Source organism: Choloepus didactylus, chromosome 5 (genome assembly GCF_015220235.1).
Source record: "Choloepus didactylus isolate mChoDid1 chromosome 5, mChoDid1.pri, whole genome shotgun sequence".
NCBI classification, from domain to species: Eukaryota; Metazoa; Chordata; class Mammalia; order Pilosa; family Megalonychidae; genus Choloepus; species Choloepus didactylus.
In genome coordinates, this window is record NC_051311.1 from 12213855 (window position 1) to 12241209 (window position 27355).

General features: G+C 38.6%; 1 protein-coding gene across 10 annotated transcripts in view; it reads left to right on the forward strand.

Moving 5' to 3' along the window:
• ZNF438 (zinc finger protein 438) overlaps positions 1–27355 on the forward strand; it is a 184867-nt gene that overhangs the window by 145898 nt on the left and 11614 nt on the right. For 8 of the 10 annotated variants that reach the window (XM_037837948.1, XM_037837944.1, XM_037837949.1 and 5 more), the window contains 2 exons: positions 15848–15915; positions 25762–25845. The exons of 1 other annotated variant lie outside the window; for it this stretch is intronic. In XM_037837948.1, coding sequence (XP_037693876.1) covers positions 15879–15915; positions 25762–25845 — 121 coding nt within the window. In that variant the 5' untranslated portion in view covers positions 15848–15878. The remainder of the gene's footprint in view (positions 1–15847; positions 15916–25761; positions 25846–27355) is intronic. One more of the 10 variants, XM_037837952.1, reaches the window with a different exon arrangement.

Here is a 27355-nt window from a genome sequence, read left to right on the forward strand (position 1 = left end):
AATGCAGTATTTGTATATTTCATCTAAACTTGAGAAAAATATCTAGGCAAGTTAGAATCTTTAAAGCTTTTGGATAGTTGTCTGAAAAATTCCTCTGGCAATTTTTGCACAGTTTCGAGGTACTTTCTCACATTGTCAGAAGGAGTACACATTGTTACAACTTCTTTGGCAGACAGTTCAGGAGTAGCCATAAAAATTTTAAATTGACCCAGATATTTCTTACCGTGACTTTATGCTACAGATAGATGTGTACGTGTTAGCAAAGATGTATTGATAAGGAGGTACACTGCGGCTTTGTAAGAGCAAGAGGCTGAGAATAATCTAATTGTCAATCGACAGGCAACTAGTTAATAAAAGTGTGGCTCCATTTAATGTATTGGAATAGCTAGAAGTAAATACCTGAAACTACCAAACTCCAACCCAGCAGTCTGGACTCCTGAAGACAATTATATAATAATGTAGTTTACAAGGGGTGACAGTGTGATTGTGAAGACCTTGTGGATCACACCCCCTTTAGTGTACGGATGAGTAGAAAAATGGGGATAAAAACTAAAGGACAAATGGGGTGGGATGGGGGGATGATTTGAGTGTTCTTTTTTCACTTTTATTTTTTATTCTTGTTCTGGTTCTTTCTGATGTAAGGAAAATGTTCAGAGATAGATCGTGGTGATGAACGCATAACTATGTTATCATACTGTGGACAGTGGATTGTATACCATGGATGATTGTATGGTGTGTGAATGTATTTCAATAAAACTGAATTTAATAAAAAAAAAAAGTGTGGCTCCAGATCGTGAAATACTTTGCAGCCTTTAAAAAGAATACAGAGGACCAATAATAATATATACATAAAATATATGTTAAATATAGAGAGAGAAAGAGAAGCATGTATGATCTGCTTCAGTTTAGCAAGTGGGGGAAAGAAAGGATAAAGCATATTTCTATATATATGTCAGCTTATATATGCACAGACTATTTCTGAAAGGATACCTAAAAGCTGCCAAGACTTGTTGCACCAGGGGAGGGGCATGGGTGGATTTGGGAGTAGCGACATATGCACTGTGGTTACATGTATATACTGAAAAAAAAAAAAAAGCATAGGAAAAAATTAGGAGGCAGTATACCAAGATACTAGTAGTATTTATGTTAGTATTATATTATGTTTATGTTAGGACTGTGAGTGATGTTTTTTTTTGTTCCAAATTTAGTAATAAGGTAATATTTTCTTAGCAACAAATATATAATAAAATTATCCGAGTTTCTGTAGTTCTAAAATGCCACAGTATACACATATGTTTTAAATCATAGGTATTAGTTACCTAAGTATTGCCACAGTTGTGTAAGTGCTCATGTTTCAAAAAATGTTTTTACAACTTTATTGCAATGCACAGGAATAGAATTTTTTTTGATAATGGAAGACAAATTCCAGAATGTCTCCATCCACCTGACAGCTTTTTGACCCTCCTTCCTTTTTCATTGTTGTTCATATTTATTTAGCTTTTTCATGTTGGAGAAAATCATTTTATGATAAACTAAGTGGTAGACAAAAGCCATTTGTGACAGAGAATGAAAAATATTTAGATGATGCTGAAAAGGTAAATCTGTGACTAGAGTGCCTCAAGGAAAATATGAAAGTTTGAATCCTTTCAAAGGAAGAAGAAAAATCACCAGGATGATTTCTGTTAAGCAGCAGATCACACACCCAGGGAACATGAGAAAATATAAAGCATGCATGAAGTTAGCAGGAAATAGAGCAGAGAAGGTTTTGTTTTGTTTTGTTTTAATTGACTAGTCTTTGCAAAGCTAATTGTTGGGATTTTAATTTAATGCAGACACTGTGGAGAAGGACAGAGCTGGAGTGGGAATCGGAGCTGAAAAAGAGGGGCGTTCCTGGCAGTGTGAGGCCACTAGAATGGAAGAGAGGCAGGAGGTAGAAAAAGAGTTTTTTCAAAGTAAACCAGTCAGTCCGTGGTGATGAAACCAAGACTCGTGTACTGCTTGGAAGCTGGTAAGATTTAAGAGAGTAAAGGAATCTGCAATGGTATTAAAATTATAGCAGATTTCTGTAAAGCTGACTAAAAGTGATTTGTCACTGCTTGTTGACAAGGGAAGAAGAGCCAATAGGGGTGGAAATGTGATCATTTCCCAATTAATGAGTTAAATCCAAACTGATTTAAGCACCAGACCAATTGGAGGGAACAAAAAATAATGAACAGTTTCATGATATGTTATCCATATCACGGGAGTATAAATTACAGCCTCTTTATTGTCGTGTTTACTTTGCTGCCGCATGTCATTTCATTTATTACCAAATGATGCGACTCTTTTGGGATGCTTTCATCTCAGTCATGGGGCTAGCCCCACTTCACCAACTGACTTTTTCATTCCCATAGCATGGGGGAGTCAGGCTGGAAACTCCAAGGATGCTCTGATGCAGAAAGAACCAAATATTTCTCTTATTTATTGTCAGACACATTTGAACAAACAAGAAATGGAAGTATGTCTATTTGTTAAACTTGCATCTTTTTAGATTTAACTGAAATGCACTGAGGCCTTTAAGAGGGAAGCAGCATTGGCAAAATACTCATTGATAAAGAATGTTGGAAATCAGTGTTTCATGAGTCCTAACAATAGCTTTTTGTTATCTGTATATGATAGAACTCAAAACAAATATTGATGTATCTGAAAAATCCCCTAGCCTCAAACTAGAGAAATTCAAGAGCCTAGAGCTTTTTTTTTACATTTATGTAACTAATTTTTAAATCATTTCAGGACTGCTTCAGCCCATCTGAAACACAACCAGGCAAGCTGTACAGATAAAAGGAAATTTATTCCTGAGTAAATTAACTTAGTCAATTATCTGTCACTTTTAGTTATGGAAAAGTACAGTCATGGCGAAATTAATGAGACATTGCTTCAGAATTTTCAAATCACTGTTCATTCAAAAAGTGACTCAATTTTAGAAGCGTATCTATTGAAAATTAAAAGATTTGGTATGAAAAGCACTTGTAACTGTGCAACTATTGTTAAATAATGTCTAGCACTCTTCTTGGATTAGTGACATCATTTATTTACTTAATAAACATATATTGATTATATACCACACCACTAGGTTCCAGAAATACATCGATAAAAATGGCATCATCCCAACCATCAAGAAACTCATGGTCTTAAAGGGCAAATGGACAAATTTTAAGAGAAGTTACCTGCTAAGACAGAGCCAGTTATTGTGGACTGGAAGACAATGGACAGATCAATAAAAATGTCTTGAATTGATGAAGTGAACACCGCAGAAGAGTTGAGTGGGAATCGCATAGCAAGACAAGGTGGCAAAGGACATTTCATGGCGAAACGTGGCTTGTTTGGCTGACTTCCGAAAGGCAGCTCTTAATAACTTGGTAGGAGGCATGAGATGGGGAGACCAGCCCGGGGCCAGAGAAGTTGGCTTCATCTTGCAGCCAACAGGGAGCTAGTGAAGGGCTTGAAGTGTTGGCAAAACATGATTAGATTTGCATTTGAGAAAGACCATTCATGGACTACTGGGAAGATGATGATTAAACTCATATCTTAACTTTTGCCCCCTCCTAATACCCACTAAAACTAGAGTAAAAGGATACTAGAGTAAAAGACAAATTGAAATTATACCACAGGACCCTTCCCCGCAAAAGGCTCAGGAACTGTCAGCTCCAGATTCCACCAGAAGTTGAGGATTGGAGGGAAGAACATAAGCAGGTGGTTTGGTTGAAAAGGTTTAGGAAACAGATCCCCTCACAACTTCTCACAACAGAGCATCCGAGCATCCACCCTCCCCTACCCCAGCAGGAGGCTGGAGTTTTGTTCCCTGTAGAGAGTAAAACAAAGGGTGGCTGAACTGCCAGACAGTGGCTCAGCTGAGGGCTGCATAGTGAATAGGGGGGTTGTGAGGATTGAATTAGGTACCCCATAAAAACATGTTCTTAATCTTAATCCATTCCTATGGGTGTGAACCTGCTATAAATAGGATCTTTTGAAGATGTTATTTTTAGTTAAGGTGTGGCCCACTGAATGAGGTTGGGCTAAATATGGATGACTGGGGTCCTTTATAAGCAGAATGAAATGCAGACAGAGAGAAAGCTCTGAGAAGTCAGAAGTCAGCAGAACCAGGAGGAGAGAGGATATCACCATGTGCATTGCCATGTGACAGAAAAGCCAAGGACCAAGGGTCACCAGCAGCAATCCCCAGAATGCCACGGTCTCCTGGGATGCAGCACTGCCTTGCTGACACCTCAAATTTGGACTTCTCCCAGCCTCAAACCAGTTTTTGTTGTTTAAGCCAACTATTGTATAGTATTTGTTTTAGCAGCCAGGAAACTAAAACACTGCGTAAGTGAGCAGTTATCTACTGAATTTAAGCCGCCTCCCCGGCTCTTTGTCCTCATGTGGCTTTCAGAAAGTCAGCCATGCACCCTTCAAATGGGAGACCAGAAATCTTTTCCATGGAGAATCTGACCAGCTAAAGAGGAAAGACCTGAGTATATGATCCCAGAGGACCCCTGATGGAATAGACCATCCACACTATTGTAAAGTGAAGCCTTTCAGTTGACAGACACAGTCCAACACTCGGCATCCATTGGCTTCTGGGTGCCCTGCTCTTAATGTGAGCGGACTTTCAAAGAGCATCAGACATCAGAGGAAACCCTCTAACATAAAACATCAAGATGAAAATAAACAAATTAAGATCAAAGCTACTTAACTTAGAGGAAAGAAAGAATATATAAGGAAAAGAAAAAATGTTTTAGCTATAATGATATCATCAGAAAAAGAATATAACCATCCCATGAAACAAGAATGGGATTCTACATTAAGGAATGGTCCAAGAAAAAACAGACAGACAAACAAACAAATAAATAAATAAATAGCTCTTGTAAGTAAAAAATATAACAGAAATGAAAAACACTCATTTGAAACATTAGAATACAAAATTAAAGAATTCTCCTAGAAAGGGCAAAATATATGAGGGGAAAAAATAAGCAAATTTTAACAATCCAAGAGGAGTAAACATCTGGATAATAGGAGTATAAAAAAAAGAAGAGAACAGAGAAAAGTCAGAAGAGTAAATATCAGAAAAATGATTAAAGAAAAATATCCCAGGAACAGAAATACCAGAGTTTCCAGATTGAAAGGACCTTCCAAATACTTGGCAGATGAGTGAAAATAGCTCAAAATATTTCATTGCAAAGTTTCTAAACATTGTTTCTATAGAGAAAAACGCAAAAACAGATTCCATACAAAGGACTACACGTCACAGTGGCTTTGGATTTCTTTAACAGCAACATTGGAAACCAGAAGGCAATGGAATTATGCCTTCAAATTTCAAACTAGTATTTTATATGCAGACAAATTATTAATCAAAATTTTGTTTGATTTTTGTTGATTGAAAGAGAGAAGCAGAGCTAAGCCTTCATCTTCCATGGTGGACCATCCATTGATAATGTCTAAAACTGAAAAAAATCAGGCCCGTTATTGCTTATTAATAAGCATGTTATTGACAGATACGGAGATATAAATACAGAAAGAATCAACTCCAAGAATTGAAAATGGTTGTCTCTAGGAAGAGGACATGACTATGACTGTTTTTTATAACAAGCTATATAGAACTATTTGGCTATACTGTGTGTATTATAACCTTGATTTAAATTTTAAAAAAATTGAAAGAAAAAAGGAATGATTATTCTATCTGCATTGTCGTCTAGATTGGAAAGATGGAAGATTGGAGGCAGGAAGACAGTTTAGGAGGCTATTGTAATACTGGCAAGAAGCAGTAAAGATGGGGGTGGATCCGAGGCGATGTTTTTGAAAGAGACTTCCGAGGAGGGGCACACACATTTGGAGGTGGAAACTATGTTTAGTTTTGAGGTTGCCAAGTGGAGATCTGTAGTAAGCAGAGGCATTTTGCCCCGGAGCCTGGGAACTAGAAAGAGAAATTTGGGAGTTAGAGCCTGTTCCAGTTTGCTAATGCTGCTGTTAGGCAAAACACCAGAAATGGATTGGCTTCTATAAAGGGGGTTTATTTGGTTACAAAGTTACAGTCTTAAGGCCATAAAGTGTCCATCAACAATTGGGTATCTTCACTGAAGGGTGGGCATTGGCGTCTGGAAAACCTTTGTTAGCTGGGAAGGCACGTGGCTGGCATCTGCTTGCCCCTAGGTTGCATTTCAAAATGTCATTCTCCAAAATGTTACTCTTGGGCATTTTGTCCTCTCTTAGCTGCAGCTCCTCTTCAAAATGTCACTCTCAGTTGCTCTTGGGGCGTTTGTCCTCTCTTAGCTTCTCTGGAGCAAAAGTCTACTTTCAATGGCTGTCTTCAAACTGTCTCTCATCTGCAGCTCCTCTCTCAGCTCCTGTGTGTTCTTCACAGTGTCCCTCCTGGCTGTAGCAAGCTCGCTCCTTCTGTCTGAGCTTATATAGTGCTCTAGTAAAGTAATCAAGGCCCATGCTGAATGGGTGGGGCCACCCCTCCATGGAAATTACCTGATCAGAGTTATCACCTACAGTTGGGTGAGTTGCATCTCCATGGAAACACTTGAAGAATTGCAATCTAATCAACACTAATACGCCTACCCACACAAGATTGCATCCAAAATAATGGCATTTTGGGGGACATAATACATTCAAACTGGCACAGAGCCACAGGAGTTGGAGTTAAATTTATAGAAAACCTGTGAAGGGAAAAGAAAAGAGGATGTAGAACATATTTTCATGAATAGATTTTTACTGAGATAGGAAAGTGCCTTCCTAGTTACTATTCATATACGCAGTTCAGTCATACGTGCAGCACACAGGAGGGAAGACGTGTATCTGCACACATGTGCATTGTATGAGAGTAGGTGATTAGCTCTTTCAATTGGAAATAAGATTTGTACTTTTAAGCACATTCTAGGGGCTTCTTTTGGAAATGCCAAAGATAGTAATAAGCTTTTCTTTTGGAAAATTAACATGTAATACCTGGTTTTTAAATTTTTTTACAGAATATTTTCAACACACAGTATCTAGGTTCATCCTTTCAACAGCCAAATGAGTTGCCTACTATCTCTCCCCTTTCAAAGTTGGAGAAACTGAGACAATCGGGTGACTTGTCCATGGTCACTCAGTAGAAACTTTCTGTTAGAATCGCACATCTCCCCATCACAGTTCGTGTGTCCTTCCACAGCTCTCCTTCACAGCATCCTTGAGGCTGAGCTAGAGCATGGTCCTGAGAAGTAAGGGCCAGTCTAGTCTTTGATGGGTTTTGGCTTGAAGAACAGTGATGAGCATCTGGCAACAGATCTAAAGAATTAGGGAAAATAGAACTACTTTCAATGTTTCCAACATTTCCCCAACTCCAAGCAGAGCAGGAGTTTCTTTGCAGGGGCGGGGTGGGGGGGGATATCTAAAACAAACTAGTGTCCCCCAGGGTGACTCTGCAAAGCATTTTACTCTGTCACTGGCTGACATTCAGAAATAACTAAATTTAAAGAGGGACTTTTTATTGAACTCATCAGCAGTATGCTGCCATTTAGGGAAGGAAGAGGTTGTCAAATGTAAATGTAGCTTCAACGATATTAAGCATTAAGAATTTTCTAAGTAGATCGAGATTTATTCTGTAGATTAACTTTTAACTTTTCTGATCCTTTAGCACCAATTTGATGATTTTATTATTTGTTTATTAAATAGGACAGATTGTAATAGGAATAAGCATTTATTACAGTTGTACAAATGATGAATACTAGCATCACGTAGGATTTAGGTACTGTAATCTTATCATTTTAATCAGGGCAACATGAATTCCATAATTTCTTAGAAGAGGTAGTTTTTAAATCAATGAAATATAGTACAACCACTTTGGTAAACAGTTAGGCAGTTGCTTAAAAACCTAAAAATACACCAAACATACCACCCGGCAGTTCCACTTCTGGATTTTTACCCCAGAGATGTGAAAATATTTACTAACACAAATGTTTGTAACAGCTTTATTCATGAAAGCCAAAAACTGGCAACAGTGCAAAAGCCCACGGTGAGTGAATGGATGAACACATTCTGTTGGAGTCCTGCAGTGGAATACCATTCAGCAATAGAAAGGAATGATCTACTGATACACACAATAAAAGAATGTGCACTGTGTGACTTACATGCAATGTATGAAATTCTGCAACAGCCAAAACTGCTAATAGTCACTGGCCTCGTCAGAGGTGAGTGGTAAGGACTGACTACCAAAGGGCCCAAGGAAACTTTCTGAGGTGTTGTGTTCATGTCCTGTATCTTCAGCAGGGTGGTTGTTACACGGGCATATATATTTGTCAAAACTCATCTAACCATACACTTAAAATTGGCAACATTTTGTTGCATATAAATTATACCTCGATAAAGTTGATGTAAAAATAGAACCAGAAATTAATGAAATTACTTAAAACAAGCTAGGAAAATTTATCCTTAAGTGTGTTAAATTTCCCAACAGTACATAGGTATATAAAAGGCAAAGAGCAGCATTGACTACTTCAGAAATAGAAGTTCATCCAAGCGGTTTCTTTTTTCCCTTATCTGCCTCATGATCATTTTCATTTCCTTCGCATAGCAGGAAAAAGGTACAGATTGGTAGTTATGCTTTTTTCAGTTATATGACATCTGAGGTTACCCCACCTTTCTCAGTGTTTTCTGGCTGAATTCCTCGGGTATGTTGTGCATATTCTTAGGGCTGAATAAAAGCTTCCATCAGCTTCTACTTCCAACTTTTTCAGCAACAGAGATCAGGATTTGATATAGCATCCATAGTTGAAGATGAGTAATAATTACAAAGTTCTTCCCTCAAATCCAGTTGAAATTTGCCTCCTTGTGACTTTGTCCCCTTCCCTGGTCCTCGTGCTGCCACTGGAGTTAACAGATCCCTCTAATCCTCCCTCCAAATTACATCTCTTCCACTGTTCAAGGACGGCTGCCATCTCGCCCTGAAGTCTTCTGTTCCCCAGCTCTTCTAAACTGCTTGTCCCTATGACTTTGTTCTTTCCTTTTTTGGTTTCACTGATTTTCCTTTAATTCTAGTATCCACACAAAGTTGTCGTGTATGGATTTAGGCTGGCTGAAACTTGGCTCTACTTGGGGCCCACTTGCTTTTGCATGCACCTGGCAGGGTGAGGAGGGCCAGCATGTTTGCAGGATAGCAAGAGTCTGTATGAGGACTTAGGATTCAGACACACCTGGGGAATGGGTTCTGGCTCATCTGAGTGACCTTGAGTAATACTTCCCTGAGCCTCAGTTTCTTGACTTGAAAGATGGTAACGATGCACATTTTCATGTGAGGATAAGAGAATGTGTGCAGACAACCTTGTTGATTTAGCATGCTGAATAGCCTTAGTAGCAATATAGCTTGCCCAACTGGGGGTTCACGTGACTCTTGTTCTGGCTTCAAACTATCACCAGGTGATGCTTTAAAATCAAGGGCCACAAGATCACAGTAGAATCAAAAATAGAGGAAGGTCTGTTCGAAGAGCAGCTGCCAGTCAGTGGTAGTGAGTAGAATTATCTTAGTGTACAAAGAGCCTGTGGTCAGTTAACAATAGTAAGACACCAGAAGCGTCTATTACCTTTTTGTGTGTGTATTTTCCTTTCTATATGCTCATATTTCAAATTCTCCAAGCCAAATTTATTATTCCATGGCATATAATCTGGATGACAGTGTGTCAGTCTGGTGATACATATCTTCATTATCTAGGAAAGAGGTCCTTGGAAGTAAGAATCTAGATTGACATCCACATTGCAGTTCTGTGGTTGGTGCCCAGGATTACAGTCACACACACACAGAGCATGCACTTACACGCATGCCCACTCCCTAGGTTAATGGTAATCAGCATGTTGACCATGGAGCAAATGATTTTCTTTTATTCACTGAGGCTCTTTATCTAAATTCATTTCTAGGAACCTTGGCAAGACAGTATGACAAAGGCAGGACAATGTCTGGCTCAACCAAGAGCACCATCAAGCTGTCACCTAATTTTCATTTTTAATCAACTCTGTTTAAATATGGCATATTACCTAAAATTAAAAGCAAGCATGTAAGAGTGATTTATAAAGCATATTGCTATATGATCTTGCTATAATTGGTGGCATTAGCTGTTTGCGTTCTTTATTTTTTCTTCCTTTTCAATTTTTCTACTTAATATAATTTTAAACAATTCAAGTAAGGAAAGTACAGTTATAAATATGTGAGATTCTTATTTACTGTTAGGGACTCTGACTGCCAGTCCACCCCAGGCGTCCTGGAGGAAGATGCACACTGACTCTGCTTGAGTGGTGTTTGAAAAATGCTCATATCTTATAAGTGACTATTTAATGTATCTTTTATTCTGGCATATTTATATAATGAACTATTACCCAGCCCGATTAGAAAATGCAATATTCTGATTATTCAAATGTTTTCTTTAATAAAGTGTTAAGTGTATTTATTATACAATGTAATCATTTTTTCATAATTATAGCAGAGTTAAATATAATAGTACAGTGCTTTGTGGCAGCAGAGTCAGGCTCCATTTGTATAATTTTCTACCTTAAATACTAAGAGATTGGAGGGATGGTTAAAATGATCTTAATGACACTCCTCTTCTAATATATTATAGCATGTCAAAACAGTTGAAATCAAAACTCATATTACTTTTTCTGATTGCAAATGTAGTATTTGTTCATCCAGGAAGCTGAATGGTATATCCATTAGCATAAAAAAGAAAGTAAATAGCAATTTAATCTCCCACTCAGAGATAACCACTTTTACTATTTCCTAGTTTTACACATACATATATACAAAAATATTGCACTATATTGCTCTATAACCTACCCTTTTTAATCCAAAAATGTGTCACTAACATTTTCCAAGTTATTAAGTATTTTAAGAAACATTTTTAATGGCTTCATTGTAAGAACATACCCTAATATACTTAGGTTTAAATTTCTTGTATACAGTACTAAGTAGCACTGTGAAGAATTTTATAAAGGTTATTGGGTTGATGACAATGAAAAAGGAGATGTATGGCTTTGCATATTACCCATATGATTTCCTGGGGAAAATTCTAAGAAGTGGAAATTCTGAATCAAAAGAAATGCAGAACTTTAAGGCTATTTGCCTGTAGCAGAATTATCCCCCAGAGAGTTTGCACCAACTATGGACCATGCCCCTTTCCTCAGATTCTTTCCAACAGTTTGCATGTTTTGTTTTGTTTTGTTGCCAATTTGTAGGCAAAGTAATCCTATTTTTTAATTTTGCATTTCTTTTATTATTAGTGAGACTGAATATTATTTCTAATGAGTACTAGTTTATTGACTTTTTTTTATAAAGTTGTAGAGTTTTTATGGTAGAATATTGTCTCATTTTTATCAATTTGTTTTATACAAGACGGTAAGATCCATGAGCCCCAAGACCCTGTCTGTCATATCCTTTGTTGTATCCAGGGTGCATAACAGCACCTCAGTCACAAGCATCTGTGAAGTGAATAAATGGATGTCTATATGTCTGTGTTTTAAATTTTTCCCCAATATTTGCCTCTTGATTTTTAACAGCTATATTAAGGTATAAGTGACATGCCATAAATTAAACATATTTAAAGAGCAATGTGATACCTTCTGATAAACATACACACCCTTGAAACTGTCACCACAATAGAGATAATGAATATATCTTTCACTCCCAGTGGGTAAGGTATTTGTTCCTTGTGCGTCTTTGTAGTCTCTTGCTTTCACCCCTCCCATCTCTCTGTACCCAGGCAACCAGTGATCTCCTTTTTGTCACTATAGATTAGTTTACATTTTCTAAAATTTTATAAAAGTGGGATCATACAGTGAATACTCTTTATTATCTGGCTTCTTACATACAGCATAATGTTTTCCAGATTCATCCAAGAAGTAGTGTGGATCGGTAGTTTGTCCCTTTAAGTTGCTGAGTGTTGATACCCGGCAGTTTGTTTTTCCGTTCACCTGATGACTGTCACTTGGGTTGCTTCTGGTTTAGGGCTATTAGAAATAAAGCTGCTATGACCACTCCAGCTTTCTTTTGAATAGTGCTAATACGATTTATCTTTTTGCACCCTTTTATTTTTAACCTGTTTGTAACTTTACACTTAAAGTGCCTTTCTTGTAGACAGGATGGAGTTGGTTGAGACTTGCATTTTTATCCAATCTGACAATCTTTAGCTTTTAATTGGGGGTATTTAGAACATTTGCATTTAATAAGATTATTGATATGATTAGGTTTAAAGATGACAGCATCCTATTTGTTTTCTGTTTGTCCCTTCCGTTCTTTGCTCTCTTTTCCTGTTTTCTCTTGAAAAATTGAATATTTTTATGACTCTATTTTATTTCCTTTGCTGACTCAGTAGCTAAAACTATTTGTTTTTTATTTTATGTTTGCTTTAGGGTGAATAGTATACATCTTTAATACATCATAATCTCTCCATAAGTGGTGTTGTACCCCTTCACGAGAGTGTTAGAATCTTACAACTAGTATACTTCCATTTCTCCTCCCAATCTTTGTCCTGTGTTACCAGACATTTTACTTTTGCATGTGTTTAAATACTACATTTATTTTTGTAATATACTACAAAATACTACAAAGTATACATATTACTTTTATTTTTGTTTAAACAGTTATTTTTAAAGAGTTTTAAATTTAAAAAAAAACAACCTTCTATCCTGTGTAGTCCTCATTTCTAGTATTCACCCTCTTTTTGTGTAGACCCATATTCCATCTTATATCAGTTTCCTTCTGCCCAAAAGATATCCTGTAACATTTCTTACAATGTAGATGACCTGGTGATGAATTCCTTCAGCTTTTCCATGTATAAAACATCTTTATTTCACCTTTATTTAAAAGGTATTTTCTCTGAACTTAGAATTCTATACTGATAGGATTTGGGGTTTTTTTTTTTTTTTCTGTCAGTATTTTAATGATGTTGCTCCACTGTCTTCTTGCTTGCATTGTTTTCAACAGGAAATTTGCAGTCTTCCCTATCATTGTCCTTCTCTGGGTAAAATGTCTCTTTTCTCTGGCTGCCTTTAAGGTTTTCCTTTTTCACTGGTTTTGAGCAGTTTGGTCCTGATATGCTTCATGTAGTTTTCTTCACTTTTCTTGTGCCTCCATTTTTTGGAGTTTTTTGAATCTATGTATTTATAGTTTTACTCAAATTTGGAAATTTTCTGCTATAATTTCTTAAAAGAGTTTTTCTGTCTCTCCATCTTTCTTCTCTCTAATTACTGGTACGTTAGGCTGCTTGACATTTCCCCATATCTCACTGATGTTCTGTTCATTTTTTAAAAAAATTCTCTTCTCTCTCTGAGTTTCATTTTAGATCATTTCTGATGCTGTATCTTTAAGTAATATTTACTTCAGACACATCTGAAATGCCGTTAATCCCATCCTGTGTATTTTGCATCATCTATATTATAGTGTTCATCCCTGGCAGTTTTATTTAGGTCTTCTTCATATCTTCCATGTCTGTACTTCTTGAACATAAGAAATACAGTTATATATCTAATGTCCTTGTCTGTGTCACATCTGAGTCAATTTTGATCAATTATTTTCCTCATTATGGGTTGCATTTTCCTGTTTCTTTTCATGTCTGACAGTGTTTTAATTGGATGCCAGGCCTTATGAATTTTACCTTGTTGGGTGATGGATGTTTTTTAGTTTCTTTAAATATCCTTGAGCTTTGTTCTGAGACAAAGTTAAGATACTTGGGAACAGGTAAATCTTTTGAGGTCTTGATTTAAGATACATGACGTAAAATCAGAGCAGTGCGCCATCTGCATTATCCCCTATGGAGGCAAGAGCCTTCTGTTTGCTCTGCCCAATGCCCTGGGACTTGTGTTTTTTCAGTCTTACTGGTGGGAATGAGCACTACACCTACCCACGTGTTCTGGTTTGCTAATGCTGCCGTTATGCAAAGTACCAGAAATGGATTGGCTTTTATAAAGGGGGTTATTTGGTTATAAATTTACAGTCTGAAGTCCATAAAAATGTCCAAATTAAGGCATCAACATGCGTATACCTTCACCGAAGGATAGCCAATGGCATCCAGAAAACCTCTGTTAGCTGGGAAGGCATGTGGCTGGCATCTGCTGATACCAGGTTGTGTTCCAGCTCCACTCTCAGCTCCTGTGTGTTCTTCAAAATGTTGCTCTTGGGGCATTTTGTCCTCTCTTAGCTTCTCCAGAGCAAACTCTGGGCTAGTATCTCCAAAGCATCAGCAAAAGTCTACTTTAAACAGCCATCTCCAAAATGTCTCTCTAAGCTGCAGCTGCTCTGAGTTCCTTCTGTTTGTGAGCTTTTGTAGGGCTCCAGTGATTAAATCAAGACCCACCCTAAATCGGTGGGGTCCATAGCTCCATGGAAATAATTTAATCAAGTGGTTCACCCACAGTTGATTGAGTCACATCTCCATGGAAACAATCAAAGGATTCCAACCTAATCAACACTAATACATCTGCCCCCACAAGATTGCATTAAAGAATATGGCTTTTGGTGGGACATAATATATCCAAACTAGCATTCTACATATGAATGTCAAGCACTGGCCCTCTAATTCTTTTTCCTTTGGTGTGGCTCTTTCCCTGGCCTTAGGTGGTTCCCTGACTTGTATGTGCTTATCCGTACTCCGATGACTACTCAAAGGGGACCCTCTAGAGCTTCCATTGTTCTTTTTCTGTGCAGCTCCCTCTCCTCCGGGTTTCTCTTTCACCAACTCTAGCCACCCGGTTCTCTCTGGACTCTGACTGCTGTCTCCTCAAACTGGAGAGTCAACCAGTCCCCCCAAGGCCCCCTACTTTCTGCACCGCAGTCATGTTCCTCACCTCATGCATTTCCTATCTCTCAGGGATCACTGCCTTTCCTGGCCTGATGTCCAGAGTCTTGAAAATGTTCTTTCCTATATTTTGTCTATTCTTTTTGGTTGTTTCAGACTGGAAGGTGAGTCTGATCTCTGTTACTCCTCCTGGCTGGAGGTGAAAGGCATGCCTTTTAATTTTGCTTAATTTTTTGTTTAAAAATATTTAAATTTTTAAACAGAAAAACTCATCAATCCTTACCTTTACGATTTTTGTTTTTGGTATCATATTTAGAAAGACTTCTATATTTAATTTTTCAAGGACTTTTACTGTCTTAGTTTTAGGTTCAAATATCTTATTACTGTGGAACCTCACATTATATACAGTTTGGAAAATAGCTAAAAGGTGGGGGGAACCCCTGTGATTTCACCCCCAATGCCAATATACATATGAACATTTCTTACCATGCTTTTTTTCTATACCTGTATAATATATATATATACACACACACACATATATATAAATATGTATATATTTGTCATCCTAGAGTATATATCATTTAGTGTATTGTGACATAATCTTCATAATCACAATATTTGATGGCTGAATTATATTTCATAAAATGAATATATTGCAATTATATCACCTTTACCTAGACTCAAGAACTATAGTTATTTCTCCCTAAACAGAGTATATGAAACACTAACAATCAGCAGGGCCTTTAACTTAGCCACCTTGCCCATTTCCCTCACTCTGTGAGGGCACAGATGCTGGTCAGGCCTCAGGAGTCACTGCAACCCTCTCCAGACCTGTTCCGCTGCCTTCAATTAAATCCTTCTGTAGAAACATGAGAAGAAAAGAAAAACATGTGTTTCTGAATGGCTCAGTCCATTTCTAATTACTCATGTAGTTAAAAGTAGAAAGACTTAAAAATTAGAACCACAAACAACTTACAATTTATAGTTGTCATGCTTATTTATTTGATATGTCAATGATTTTCTAATTATTATTTGCACTTGGTTGTTTTTAGGAAAGTTACTGTTCAAGTCAAATACATTGTAATGCAGAATCCTTTATCAGTCCCTCCAAAAGATCAAGGTAAGATAAGCCAGGCTGGGGCACAGTGATAATATGTATGTAATAAATAGCTGTCATCAATAACATTGAATGTTGCTGCTCACTAGCCACAGGGTGACTTATTTCCTGTAATTAAGAACAAAAATTTTAATTGTATATGAAAGCCTATTTCCTTTGATAACCTCTCAGTGTCACTCAGGTATGTCTGGGTTCCTGGGTGATAAGGATGTGTCTCCCTTAGCGGCCTGAGCACCCTAGAGCGCCAGACTCCTTGTCCAATGCTGCACCCTCAGAGCCCAGCCTGTCATCTGGCAGCTACCTGACGGCTAAATAGATGCCAATTGGAATTACAGAGGATTGGCTTCCCTGAGGCAGAATGAGATGTTTTAGTGAGTTAAAGAATATATATATGGTTGTAAATATGCATATGTAAATTGCATATATATACCCATACATATATGGAGCAGGGGGGACATTAGCTTATATATTTCTTGGACCTGTTTCTTCGAAGCCTATTTGAAAAATAACAGTCAAGAGAAACTATTTCCCACCCAGATGCATTGTAATAAAGAAAACTGTGATATGTTAACAGGAGGTTCCTGGAGCTTTCAGAAAAGCAGCTTACAAGTGGAGATAGAGTCCTCTCTGAATAAAGAAGAATTAAATTCTCAATGTAAGGGATGCACTCTAACATTTAGAAGGAATCTAGGTCTTTCCCCCTGCCCCTACTTACTTTTTTCCACAAGGATAAGAAACTTTGATAAGGTATGTCTTCAGTGGCACAAAATCAGGTTGTTACTGTTAGTTAAAGGAGGGAGTTTGCTATAAAGGACCCTTCAGTGGAGCAAGCAGTCTCTTTGATCTACCAGTGAGGGAGGTAGCCTGCTTAACTGTTAAGAGTGTGGAACCTGGTGAATCTCATTTCTACTCCTATGTAACTTAGGAGCTTCACTCAACCTCTCAAAGCCTCAGCTTCCTCCACTATAAAATGAAGACAGTAAGTCCTACCCTGTAGGAAGTTATGGAAACAAAAGATCATTATGTAAAACACCCAGCATATTGCTATGGCATAATAGGCCCTTACGATTGCTCTTACTGGGTTGTTATTAATATCTGGACTCTCCATCTTCAGAATCTGGTATAGCGAGAGGGGCATGACTGCCTTCCACTCAGATGCCACCAGGAGGCCAAGCATGGTCCAAGGGGATCTTGGGGAAGTGAGCAAGGGCAGATCCCTTGGCGTGGTTCTCATCTCAACATTGAGCCAAAGGGACAGTGGAATCCTTGAGACACACGAGGTCCATCCCTGCCCACTTGGACAAGAGAGGAGATGGGGGTGGGAGGGAGGGGGCTAACCCTAAGTGGAAATAAAGAGCATGTGTTTGTTCGTGAGCATTCTCCAGTGTATATCCTTTGGGAGATCAGTGATAGTGCAGGAGCAGTACAAGGATTTGGAAATTCATTGTGTTGGGTGGCATTGCTGTCTTCATCGAGCAAGCAATGAGAGGCACGACTGCTTGGAAGAGAAATGGGCGAAGAACCAGGAAGGCCCAGCCTCTTTCTCAGAGCTGCCCACGACCAGCTGCGGGACCTCAGACAAGTTGTTCACCAGTGAGCCTCGGTTTCCCTGTTAGTAAAGCAGTGATTACTCGAGGATCCTTTTCAGTTCTGGAAGGTAGTGAGGCTGTGGGAGTAACTAAGCCAGGAGCTGCTTGGCCTCCAGCTGATGCAGGGAAATAAAGCTTGTCACTATCACACAGTTGGTTAAAACATGTCCCATTGCCCATTGCTGAGTAAAGAGTCTTTATGTAAGTCCAGTGAGCTCTGTCTTACTAGGATCACTCAAAATTCTTAGTCATGTCATCTTCAGCATTCAGTTTTGCCATTTCCAGGCAAGTTGGCTGCAAGCAGAAAGTTCTTCTTTTTACAGATCTTTTCACGCTTTTCTCAACTGTCATAATATTTGCATTGTTTAAACATAGTTTTCAAATTGTGAGTACTAGTTTTGTTTAATGAGAATATTAAGGAGAGTGGGGATTGCTTTGAGGCAAAGACAAAGCAGGTCCTAATGGTTACATTTCCCCATTGCAGTTAGCTAAACAGGCCCCCGTACAACTGTTCCTTATCTTCAAACCCCGTGCATTCTGTAACCGGGAAGCCACAGCCATTACTGTCCATCATGTGAATTCATATTTGGGTCTTTAAAAAAAAAATCCTGGATTTTCTGATTCAATAAAATGCTTTTAAAATCAATAATGATGGTGCATCCTAAAAATATATATGTATATATTGTGCATCTTACATAAAAATAAAAGCTGACAGACATAAATTTTTTGGTATTGGTGAATATAGCATTTTAGAACTCAAAGTAAGGAATGTTCAGGGTAGCTAGTTAATATTCATATCCCTTTAAAAGTACAGAAACATGTTATTACTTATTTTGGACTCTCAATACCAGTTAGGTCTTTTAGAACAGTCTTACAAATTCTCTGTATTTAGCAGAGTTTAAAGCACCCTGGCATGTAGTGGTTCTCAAAAATATATTCAATTATGTTGAAAATGCTTTAAACTCACTGTTTTAAAAAACAAATCATTATATTTAGATGCTGTAAAAACTTTTTTTTTTCCTGAAAGAGAAGGGAGGACATGTAAAGTGCTCAGAAGTCTATATGTGGAAACATTTTAATCATTTTTTTTAATGAAACACCAAACTGCAGTGCTAAGGTTTATGAAAAAGCAAATGTTCATTTCACAAATATTGATCAGTCTCATTGGAGAGGCATTGAGCAAGGGGCATCTCAGTAAAGCAAAAATCAAAACAAAACCCTAAGCTTAAAAGCTGGAGGGCCAAGCCCTGGTCATTTTTCTGCCTTCTCTTTATGCTCTGTGATCTTGGCCTTCTCTGTGAGCCTCAGTCCCTTTATCTTTACAATGGGGATAATAATTCTTGCCCTATTAACAGTCAAGTGCGATAAAGCACATGAATGCACTTATCTTGGATAACACTTAACTCAGATATAATGTGTTTGTGCCAAGTTGATATTATAAATTTCAAGTTAATAAAGTAATAAATGTATTATTTGAAAGTGACCTTAAGTTTTTAGCTCAGGAAATCTACAGAGACAACCACTCTGGTAAGTTCTTTGACTTTCCAGCCCTAACATTTAATACACAATAGTAAGGAGAGCCACTGTAATTTGCTTAGTGATTAACATTGCTTTATGACCTCAATATTAGGGAGGAAAAAAGTCATTCCTTATGTATCACCAAATGTATTGTGTTTCCAAACATATGAAATTCATACGTGGAAGCATTTTGATCTCAGCTAGCAGTGTAATTGCCATTCTTGGAGATTTGGTACCATTTTATGCTACAGACAAAGTGAAAATTGACATTTTCAAGCTGGTTTTGGTTAACTCCTTAATGTTTGAAATTGGAACTTTCCGATGCAATAACTTCTGCAAAACACCACTGTGGGTTATTAGTATGTTATGCTGTTGATAGAATTACAAATGGAAAACAGACACATACCTATAAAAATGTAGAACAAACTGGAAATGACTTGGGTGGCCTACAGTTTGTCAGAGAGACCTGATACTGGAAGTTATTTTCTTATTTTGGAGCAAAATACTAGCGTTTAATATATTCTTATTGGTAAATTCAGATTATGAGTATTTTTGTGATTTGAAATAGCTATATTTCCACGACTTAAAAAGCAGGCTGCTTATCAGATGATTTGCTTGGGTATGTATCAATGTCAATGTGGCCATTTGGCAGCAGAGTCTTTCAGAAACTCCAATTAACCATGTAAACATATTTCATAGCATCACATCTCACTTTGTCAGAGCCCCTACTGCCTTTATATTATTAACATAAATGCAGGTGCAAATACCATTTATGCCCTTTGATAGAGAGCGGTTGGAGACATTTCACTGTGGGACACACTACTTTCAGATTGTGTACATCTGTTCAAATAATGTATCCAACCCCAGTGACACGAACATGAGGATTGGAACATCTGCCCCTGAGACCATTTGCCATCTAGCAGATGCTTACATCTTTATTTATGCAGATGGTTCTGTGATGAGTTGAGCAGGGATAAAAGCAAAGAAGTTTGACAGGGAGATTTATGCAAGCCAAAAATATAGAATAGGCATTTGTTGTTTGTAAAAGCCTGATCCAATAGGAATAAAAATTCATAAATCTAGTAATGTTTTTAATAGAGTAAACGTATTGTTCTTGTCTGTCAATGAATTAGCCCCAGAATCCTAAAAACATTTAGAGAAATTCCAGCCTCCAATTTACAGTGGAAAGAGCAAATTTTGATTATTTTGGCTGTGATAAAAGAATTTAAAGTGATGTTGAATGCATTTTGTTCAACACAAAAAATTTCTGAAGGAAACAGTGCTCTATCTTTTGAAAAGATAATATACTATGAAGAGACTTGTGATGATATTTCTCATAATTGGGGAAATGTACAAATATCATTAGTTTGAATACAATTTATGAGCTATGAATATGAATTCATATGAATATGAATTCAGATTAAGTAAAATAAACTCCTTAAGCAGTCCATATTTATTTATAAAATTTTTTATCATGCATTTTATTATTTAACCTGTATTCTAACATTGCCAACTAGTGATATTTTAACTATAATTAATATTTTTATCAGGCTAAGTAGTCTTTTAATACTTTATTTTCAAACTCTCTCCTATTGATCTGCCGTGTTATATTCTCAAGGAAACAAAAGTGAAGGAAACAGAAACTTATCAACTTATCATTTGCAGATTTGATTTTCTATTCTCATTCACAGCAACAACAAAAACATAGACTCTCAAAAGAAGATAGGACATTAGATTTCCACTAGTTCCATCGTTCTCAAACTTTGTAGTTTCAGACCCTTTTCCACTCGTAAAAGTTACTGAAGACTCTAAAGAGCATTTGTTTGTATAGGTTGTATCTAATTGATATTTACCATATTAGAGACTTTTAAACTGAAAAAAATTAAATATTCATGAATTCACTTTAAAATAACAATATTAAGCTTATTACATGTTTCCATAAATAATTTTTAATGAAAATCAGCTATATTTTCCAAAGGAAAAAAAGAAAAAAAAATTAATGAGAACGGCATTGCTTTATATTATTTGAAAATCTCTTTAAAGTTTGGCTTCATTAAAGACAGCTAGAGCCTCATATCTGGTACTGCATTAAATCTATTATGATAGTTTGTTCATGTTGAAGTATTTGAAGAAAATCTAGCTTTACACAGATATGTAGTTGGAAAGAGAGGGAAGTGGTATTTTAACAGCCTCGTAAGTTAATTATGGATATTCTTTGATTCTCTCCACAATCATCAAGTGGTAACTTCTTAAAGTTCAGTTGCAATGTAGAATCTGAAACCATGCCAGTGTACTTTTTATGCTGTATTACATTTTTGCTTATCTTACACTTGAATGAATCTTTTACCCATGCATGTAACATCAGACATTGATCATTGTCTTAGTTTCCCAGCTGCTGTAACAGATATCCACAATGGGTTGGTTTAAACAATGGGAATTTATTGGCTCAGGTTTGCAGGAGAAGTACAAAAATCTCGATATTGGCAAGGCTTGCTTTCTCCCGAAAAACTGTTGGGTCCTGGTGCTGGCTGTGGGTGATCTCTGGGTTCCTTGGCTTTATTACGTCTCCACTAATCTGAATTAAGACCCACCCTGGTTCAGTTGGACACACCTTAACTAAAAATAACATCTTCAGAACGTCCTGTTTACAATGGTTTCACACCCTGAATGACATGGATTAAGATTTGGAGCATGGCTAAATTGGGGCCCATTACTCAGCCTACCATAGTCATAGGAAATATTAGTTCACTGAGTTATGCACATCTCCTAAATACTTCATTATATAATAGTTTTACAATCCTATTCATTAATATGACCACAACTCTCATCAGAAATGCCATTAAATATTGGGAAGCTTCAGGATCCTGGCAGTAGATTCAAGTTTTCCAAAATTCTGATTTCCACTTGAAAACATGATTTTTATCATTGACAACAAATACTGTCAGCTGTCTTTCTTATAGTAACCAGCTTCCTTTATTCATTTTTGGGAAACTGTCTGCCAGATACCCGAGTCCGAATATGTCCTTGTAACATGATTCAACACATGTCTCTCAGATGTTCTTTCAAACAAAAATGGTGTCCATGAAAAAGCAGCTGGTCCAACCAGCAACCCCAACGATCACACCCGTGCTTTCCCTCATTGCTCAGACTTCAGTGTGCAGCAGAGCTCTCTGTGAGTGCGTCCCATTTCATTACACAGAATACTACAAAGGCAGGTACTCAAGGACCAAGATTTAATAAAACTAAAATTCTGTACTGCCGCATTGTTGTCTTACTGTGAGAATGTGATGGGCACAGTTTGCTGCCACTGCCCTGATTCAGGCTGCAGGCTCCTCAGTGCAGCATGTCTGAATGTCAACACACAGCAAAAAGGGCAAAGGGCATCTTATATTATTATGAAAATAGGAGGATGTCAGGGAGCCCCACCCCAGGACCCTGCAGAAAAGCTGATCCATTCTAACCCTCTCTTCCTGAAGGGAGGACACTGAGGCCAGTGCGGCATGTTATCTTGCTCAGGCTCATTCCTGCAGTCAATGGAAGAACCAAAACCAGACCGCTGTCCTCTGTTTTCCCAGCAACACTGTTTGTGTTGTTTTTCCTGAGGAACACGCCACCCCAACCCCTCAAAAATTCTTTCTCTAGATCCAAACTATGTGCTACAAAACAGGTTTCATCAAGTTCACAAAAGGGGCAGGACTTCCCACTTGAGAAATTTAGAAATTCTTGTAGCATTTTCACTTTGTTTCATCCAGTCCTAATGCTGTTCAGTGACCTGTTTTAGAAGCAGGTGGTATGGGATTAGAAAATATCAGGAAATTTATATTTTTCAAATTATAAAAGGTCTTAATATTACTTTTTTCCTTCATTTTTCTCATTATTAAAAAAACTAAGTCTGTGCCTAAAAGTGGCTTTGAATCTAGTGTGTGGTTGTTGCTTTTAAAAAGTTAACATTCTGTAATGTAAGCCCCGTTTGCTGTGGGGAAGCTCCGCAGAAGCGGCAGCCTGTGGAGGAAGCCCGGCTTTTAAGCAGCGCGCTGCTAGGGCTGCAGAGGGTCCGTCTCATTAACCACCTCTCCAGCCACCCCACTGGGGATGCCTGTTGGAGCAGAAAGCGCTTTCTCTCTCTCTCCTGACTGTTACACTCCCCAACTGGAAAAGGTCAGCTCAGAGCATCTTTATTTTCCCAACATAGCGATGGATTTTGTGGCACTCACCGGCATCGGAGGAGACTGGCATATACTTTTAAACGGATAAATTGCAAGACGCCTTAGGAAGTGTGGTGTGTTGCAGTGAAGGGAGAGCAGCTCTAGTGCCAGACAGACCTGGGTCCACATCCGGCTCTCGCAGCTTTGTGACGTTGCGGGAAATACTCTGGAGAAGCTAATGTAGAGAGCCGGTGGAGGAGCAGGTAAGGTGACAGTTTGGGAGCCCAGCCTGACCCCTGGTTAGGGATGTTTTTCTACTTCTTAATGGAATCTAAGGTTCGAGGGCATTGAGGGAAGAATAGAAGTTGACAAGTAGAGACGGAATATATGTGCCACCTCTGAGAAGCTTTCTCATAAAGAAAAGAAAGGCCATGGCATGGTTGCTTGAAGAGGAGATAGAACCCAGGAACTCTTTGTTATTGTTACATTTTGTGTTCAGCAAAAGAAAAGCAGAAAACCCGACAGTGCGGTTGGGAGATAATAGTTCACTCATTTAGTAAATAATACCTGTGCCTGCTATACCAGGTGCTGATCTAGGGACCAAGTCCTAGCAATGAACAAAACAAAGTTCTTGCCTTCTTGCAGCTTGCATTCTAGTGGGAGGAAGCAGATAATAAGCCAATTCATATATAATAGCATTATAAATCTGAACACCATGAGGCAGAGAAAGAAAAGGGTGAGTGACCGCATGGGGTGGAACAGCTGCTTTTCAATAGGACAGGGCGGGGGGCGGGTTGCTCCCCAAGAAGGACTCGGGAAGCTCACTGGTGGAATGGTCTCCGAGCCAGCGCCAGGGGCCTGGTGAGAAGTGCAGGGTCCAGGACGGGGTCGGGAACAGTTCACTTCCTTATTCTAGGGCGCCCATCTCTTCATATTTTAACATTTGAGGAATTGAGGTAGACGTGGAATAGTTAAAGTGATAGTGCTTCCCCTGGAGGGAAGGTTTTTAGAAGTTTATGTTGTGTCTTCTGGTCAAAGACAGAAGAGTTTAGAGGTAGAAAGAAGGACAGTAGGTGAGCTCCCACTCCATGACCTCTCGTTTCTCCATAAGGCCATTGCCAAAAATCAGTGGCCAGAGAAAGGCAGGGGGCGAGTGCTTTGGAAGAGCTTGTGGGGCCCTGGCCAAGCCCTGGTGAGGACCCTGAGGGATGTGTTGGGCCAAGTAGACAGGCTGTGGAATATGGAATCCTTAACCCTTGGAGCCTTGCCCAGTGCTCACCGTGGGCAGGGAGAGCACAGCCGGGGCCAATCAGGGTAGGCACGAGTGAACCACAGGCTGGGATGCCCATGAAGCTATCAGCCCCGGAGTCCACTCCGGAACAAGGTGTATGTCCACAGGTGCACGGACACCCCCACACACAGAGCCTCAAGGCCAGGAGAGGGCAAGTGGACTGCACTCACGCTGTCTCTTAAGAGGAAATGGAGCATGTGCTCTTAAACACTCCTAACTGTGGTAGCAGTAGCTGTCCCCGTCCACCAGGCCTTGGCAGTTGTCACCTGAAGGACTGTCAGGATGTGAATGGAGGAACAGCAAGGCAGAATTCAAAGGAAAAGGTCCCAACAGCTTTCTAAGGTTGGGGACTTTGCTCTTCGTACTCGCTTAGGTCTGAATCTGATTCATTGGCCGTGCACACATCAGCATCTGGATGTGTTCGTTAACTCCGGTACGGATAATGTAGTCAGGCCCACCAATGGCACAGCACAAATCCACATCCTCAGTACCAGCCAGCGCCAGGTACTTCATTTCCTGCTTCTTTAAATTTTCTTCAGAGTGTCAGTCTGAGATGTCTCTCTGTGTTAAGGGACAAGTGTGCCTTGATGAAAGAAATCAGGAATAGTCAAGAGCCGCCAAGCAGAAGAGCTAGAGAGTGGTTAGCCTCCTAACAAGGGAATACTTTACTTGGAAAAGCTCCGCAGCTGTCCAACCTTGTGCGTTTGTACTTACAAATCATGAACCATTTGACATAAAAGCTGAGGTACAGAAGAACTTGCAGCAAAAATGTTATAAATCACTGTGGGTTCAAGATAAATCAGAAGTGAAGGTAAAGCATCTGTAAAACTATAGCAGCTGAACAATGTTCCATTTCTTAAAATGTAATTTGCACACTCCTATTTAAAGTAACCCTCCTTTTGAAATTACAATGTAAAAATAAGCCTGTTCTTGTAATTCTGGTCCCTCATCTTTAATTATTCTCTTGTTGAGACGTTCTGGTCTTCGCCACGTTAGTTTCATGCTCCTGGGTTTTGGGCCAAATTCAAGAACCTTTTACCTTCTGCATGTTTCCGGGTTTAAATGTTCCAGTCGACTGCACAGTCTGCTGTTGAAACTTTATCTCTCTGTTTATCCCTACCAAGGAAGAGGTCTTCTTCCCCGACTGTCATCTTGTTAGTCATCCCAGATCTTTAACTGTTCCAGCTGCTGTTTAAATGTAGGGTTAATTCTTGGGGTCTTAATTTGCCGGTGTAAGATAGACTTTTCTATTTCCCTTCTTGTATTTCTTGCTGGGAGTTGTTGACTCACTGAAGCTCTTTTGCAGGAGGGGTTTCCGTGCTCACCGGTCCTATTGAGAAACAACTGGCTCAGCACATGTCGGAAGCTTCTGGAAAGGCGGTGTCCCCAGGTATTCCTTATGGGTGATAGTATGTAAAATGCAGTCGTTTGCTGCCTTTACTGTGCTGAAGTTCAGTTACTAAGGTCTTCTGAATTTCAGCTGTGACTCACCTTAATATTAACAATTCTAGTGATAAGAACAGCAAAAAGAAGGAAGGCAGGAAGGGGTTAATAAAGCATTTCAGAAGTTTATTTCCGTTTGTTTTGCTTTGTGTTCTCCTTAGGTCATTTGCTCTCAGTTAAATTTTTGTGCTATTCACTCAGATGTGAGTAAAGATATTGACTTGGCGTTTTTGTGATAATGAAGTGAATAAAATCTTGTGCATACTACAAATTATTTCTGCGAAAAAGGTAGAGAACTTAACATTTGTCTTTCTAACTGTATCACAAGTAAAAATATTTCATATGATTTTCAACCATTTTCTATTGGAAGCACTTAAAATCAAAATCAGTTCTCCCAGAAAAAAGGCTTAATTAAAATGAAAAGGAAAATAATTTAAATTAAGGATTTATTAAAATGTATTTTAAATGATGAAGCTTTTTTAACATTTTCTTTTCATTCAAGTAAGCCATTATTTGTATGGCCCCAAAAGAATAATTAGTTACTTGAAAGTAACAAACCACAATGTGTTAAGTTGTTTTTTTCTTTTATTGCTAATAATATTTTAGGTAATACGTTCTTAAATTCTTCATAAAGGACACCTGTTTCCTCTTGCTTCATAATGTATTTACGTATCTAATTTATTAGATTTCTATGGGCTGTAGTTCCTCCTTTGATGGCCAATTTTTCTTTCTGTACTCAATCTTTCTTAAACTTATTTCTTAATTCTTTCTTTGGCAAAATACTAAAATCTGTAAGAAAAGTCCTTTGGAAATTCTGGGATCCTGGCCCTCCCTGGGGGAGCCCATGGGTTTTCCCTCCTGGATTGAGAAGTCAGATGGCCACTACTCCCCCATTCTCCTTAGATGTGGCCAGCATACCCCTCTTGGTCTAGCCATACTCCAGACCCCATCCTTCACCAGGCCACGAGACCTGGGCTCCCCTGTCCATCCGTTCCCTGCATCCCCCCCCCCCCACGCGCGTGCACACGTACACATGCACATACAGCAGCCTCCAGAAACCTCTAAGAGGGTGGCGGCTCCCTCCTAGTCTGCTAGGTTTGAGATCACTACTCTGTATGAACAGAAGCAGCGAGGGGTGTCCCCACATAACAGGTTTTTTAAGTTCACATGTGTTAACTGCTATTCACATTGAATTGTTTGTCCATTTAGCACTTTGTCATCTGGGAGACAAAAGTTGGGAGGCTAGATCCCTCGTCGGGGAAGGTGGAGCCCCCTGAGTAGGAGTCAGGAGGGAGGGGTACAAGGGAAATAAACACTTGACAGATTCTCATTACTCACAAGGAACCTGCCATTTCTTCTCCCTTTCTTTCATTTACCTCCCAAAAAAGAAACACCAATTTAAAGATTTAAAACTATTTCCATATGATTAGTATTCAAAATCTGTGCTCCCTACCCCG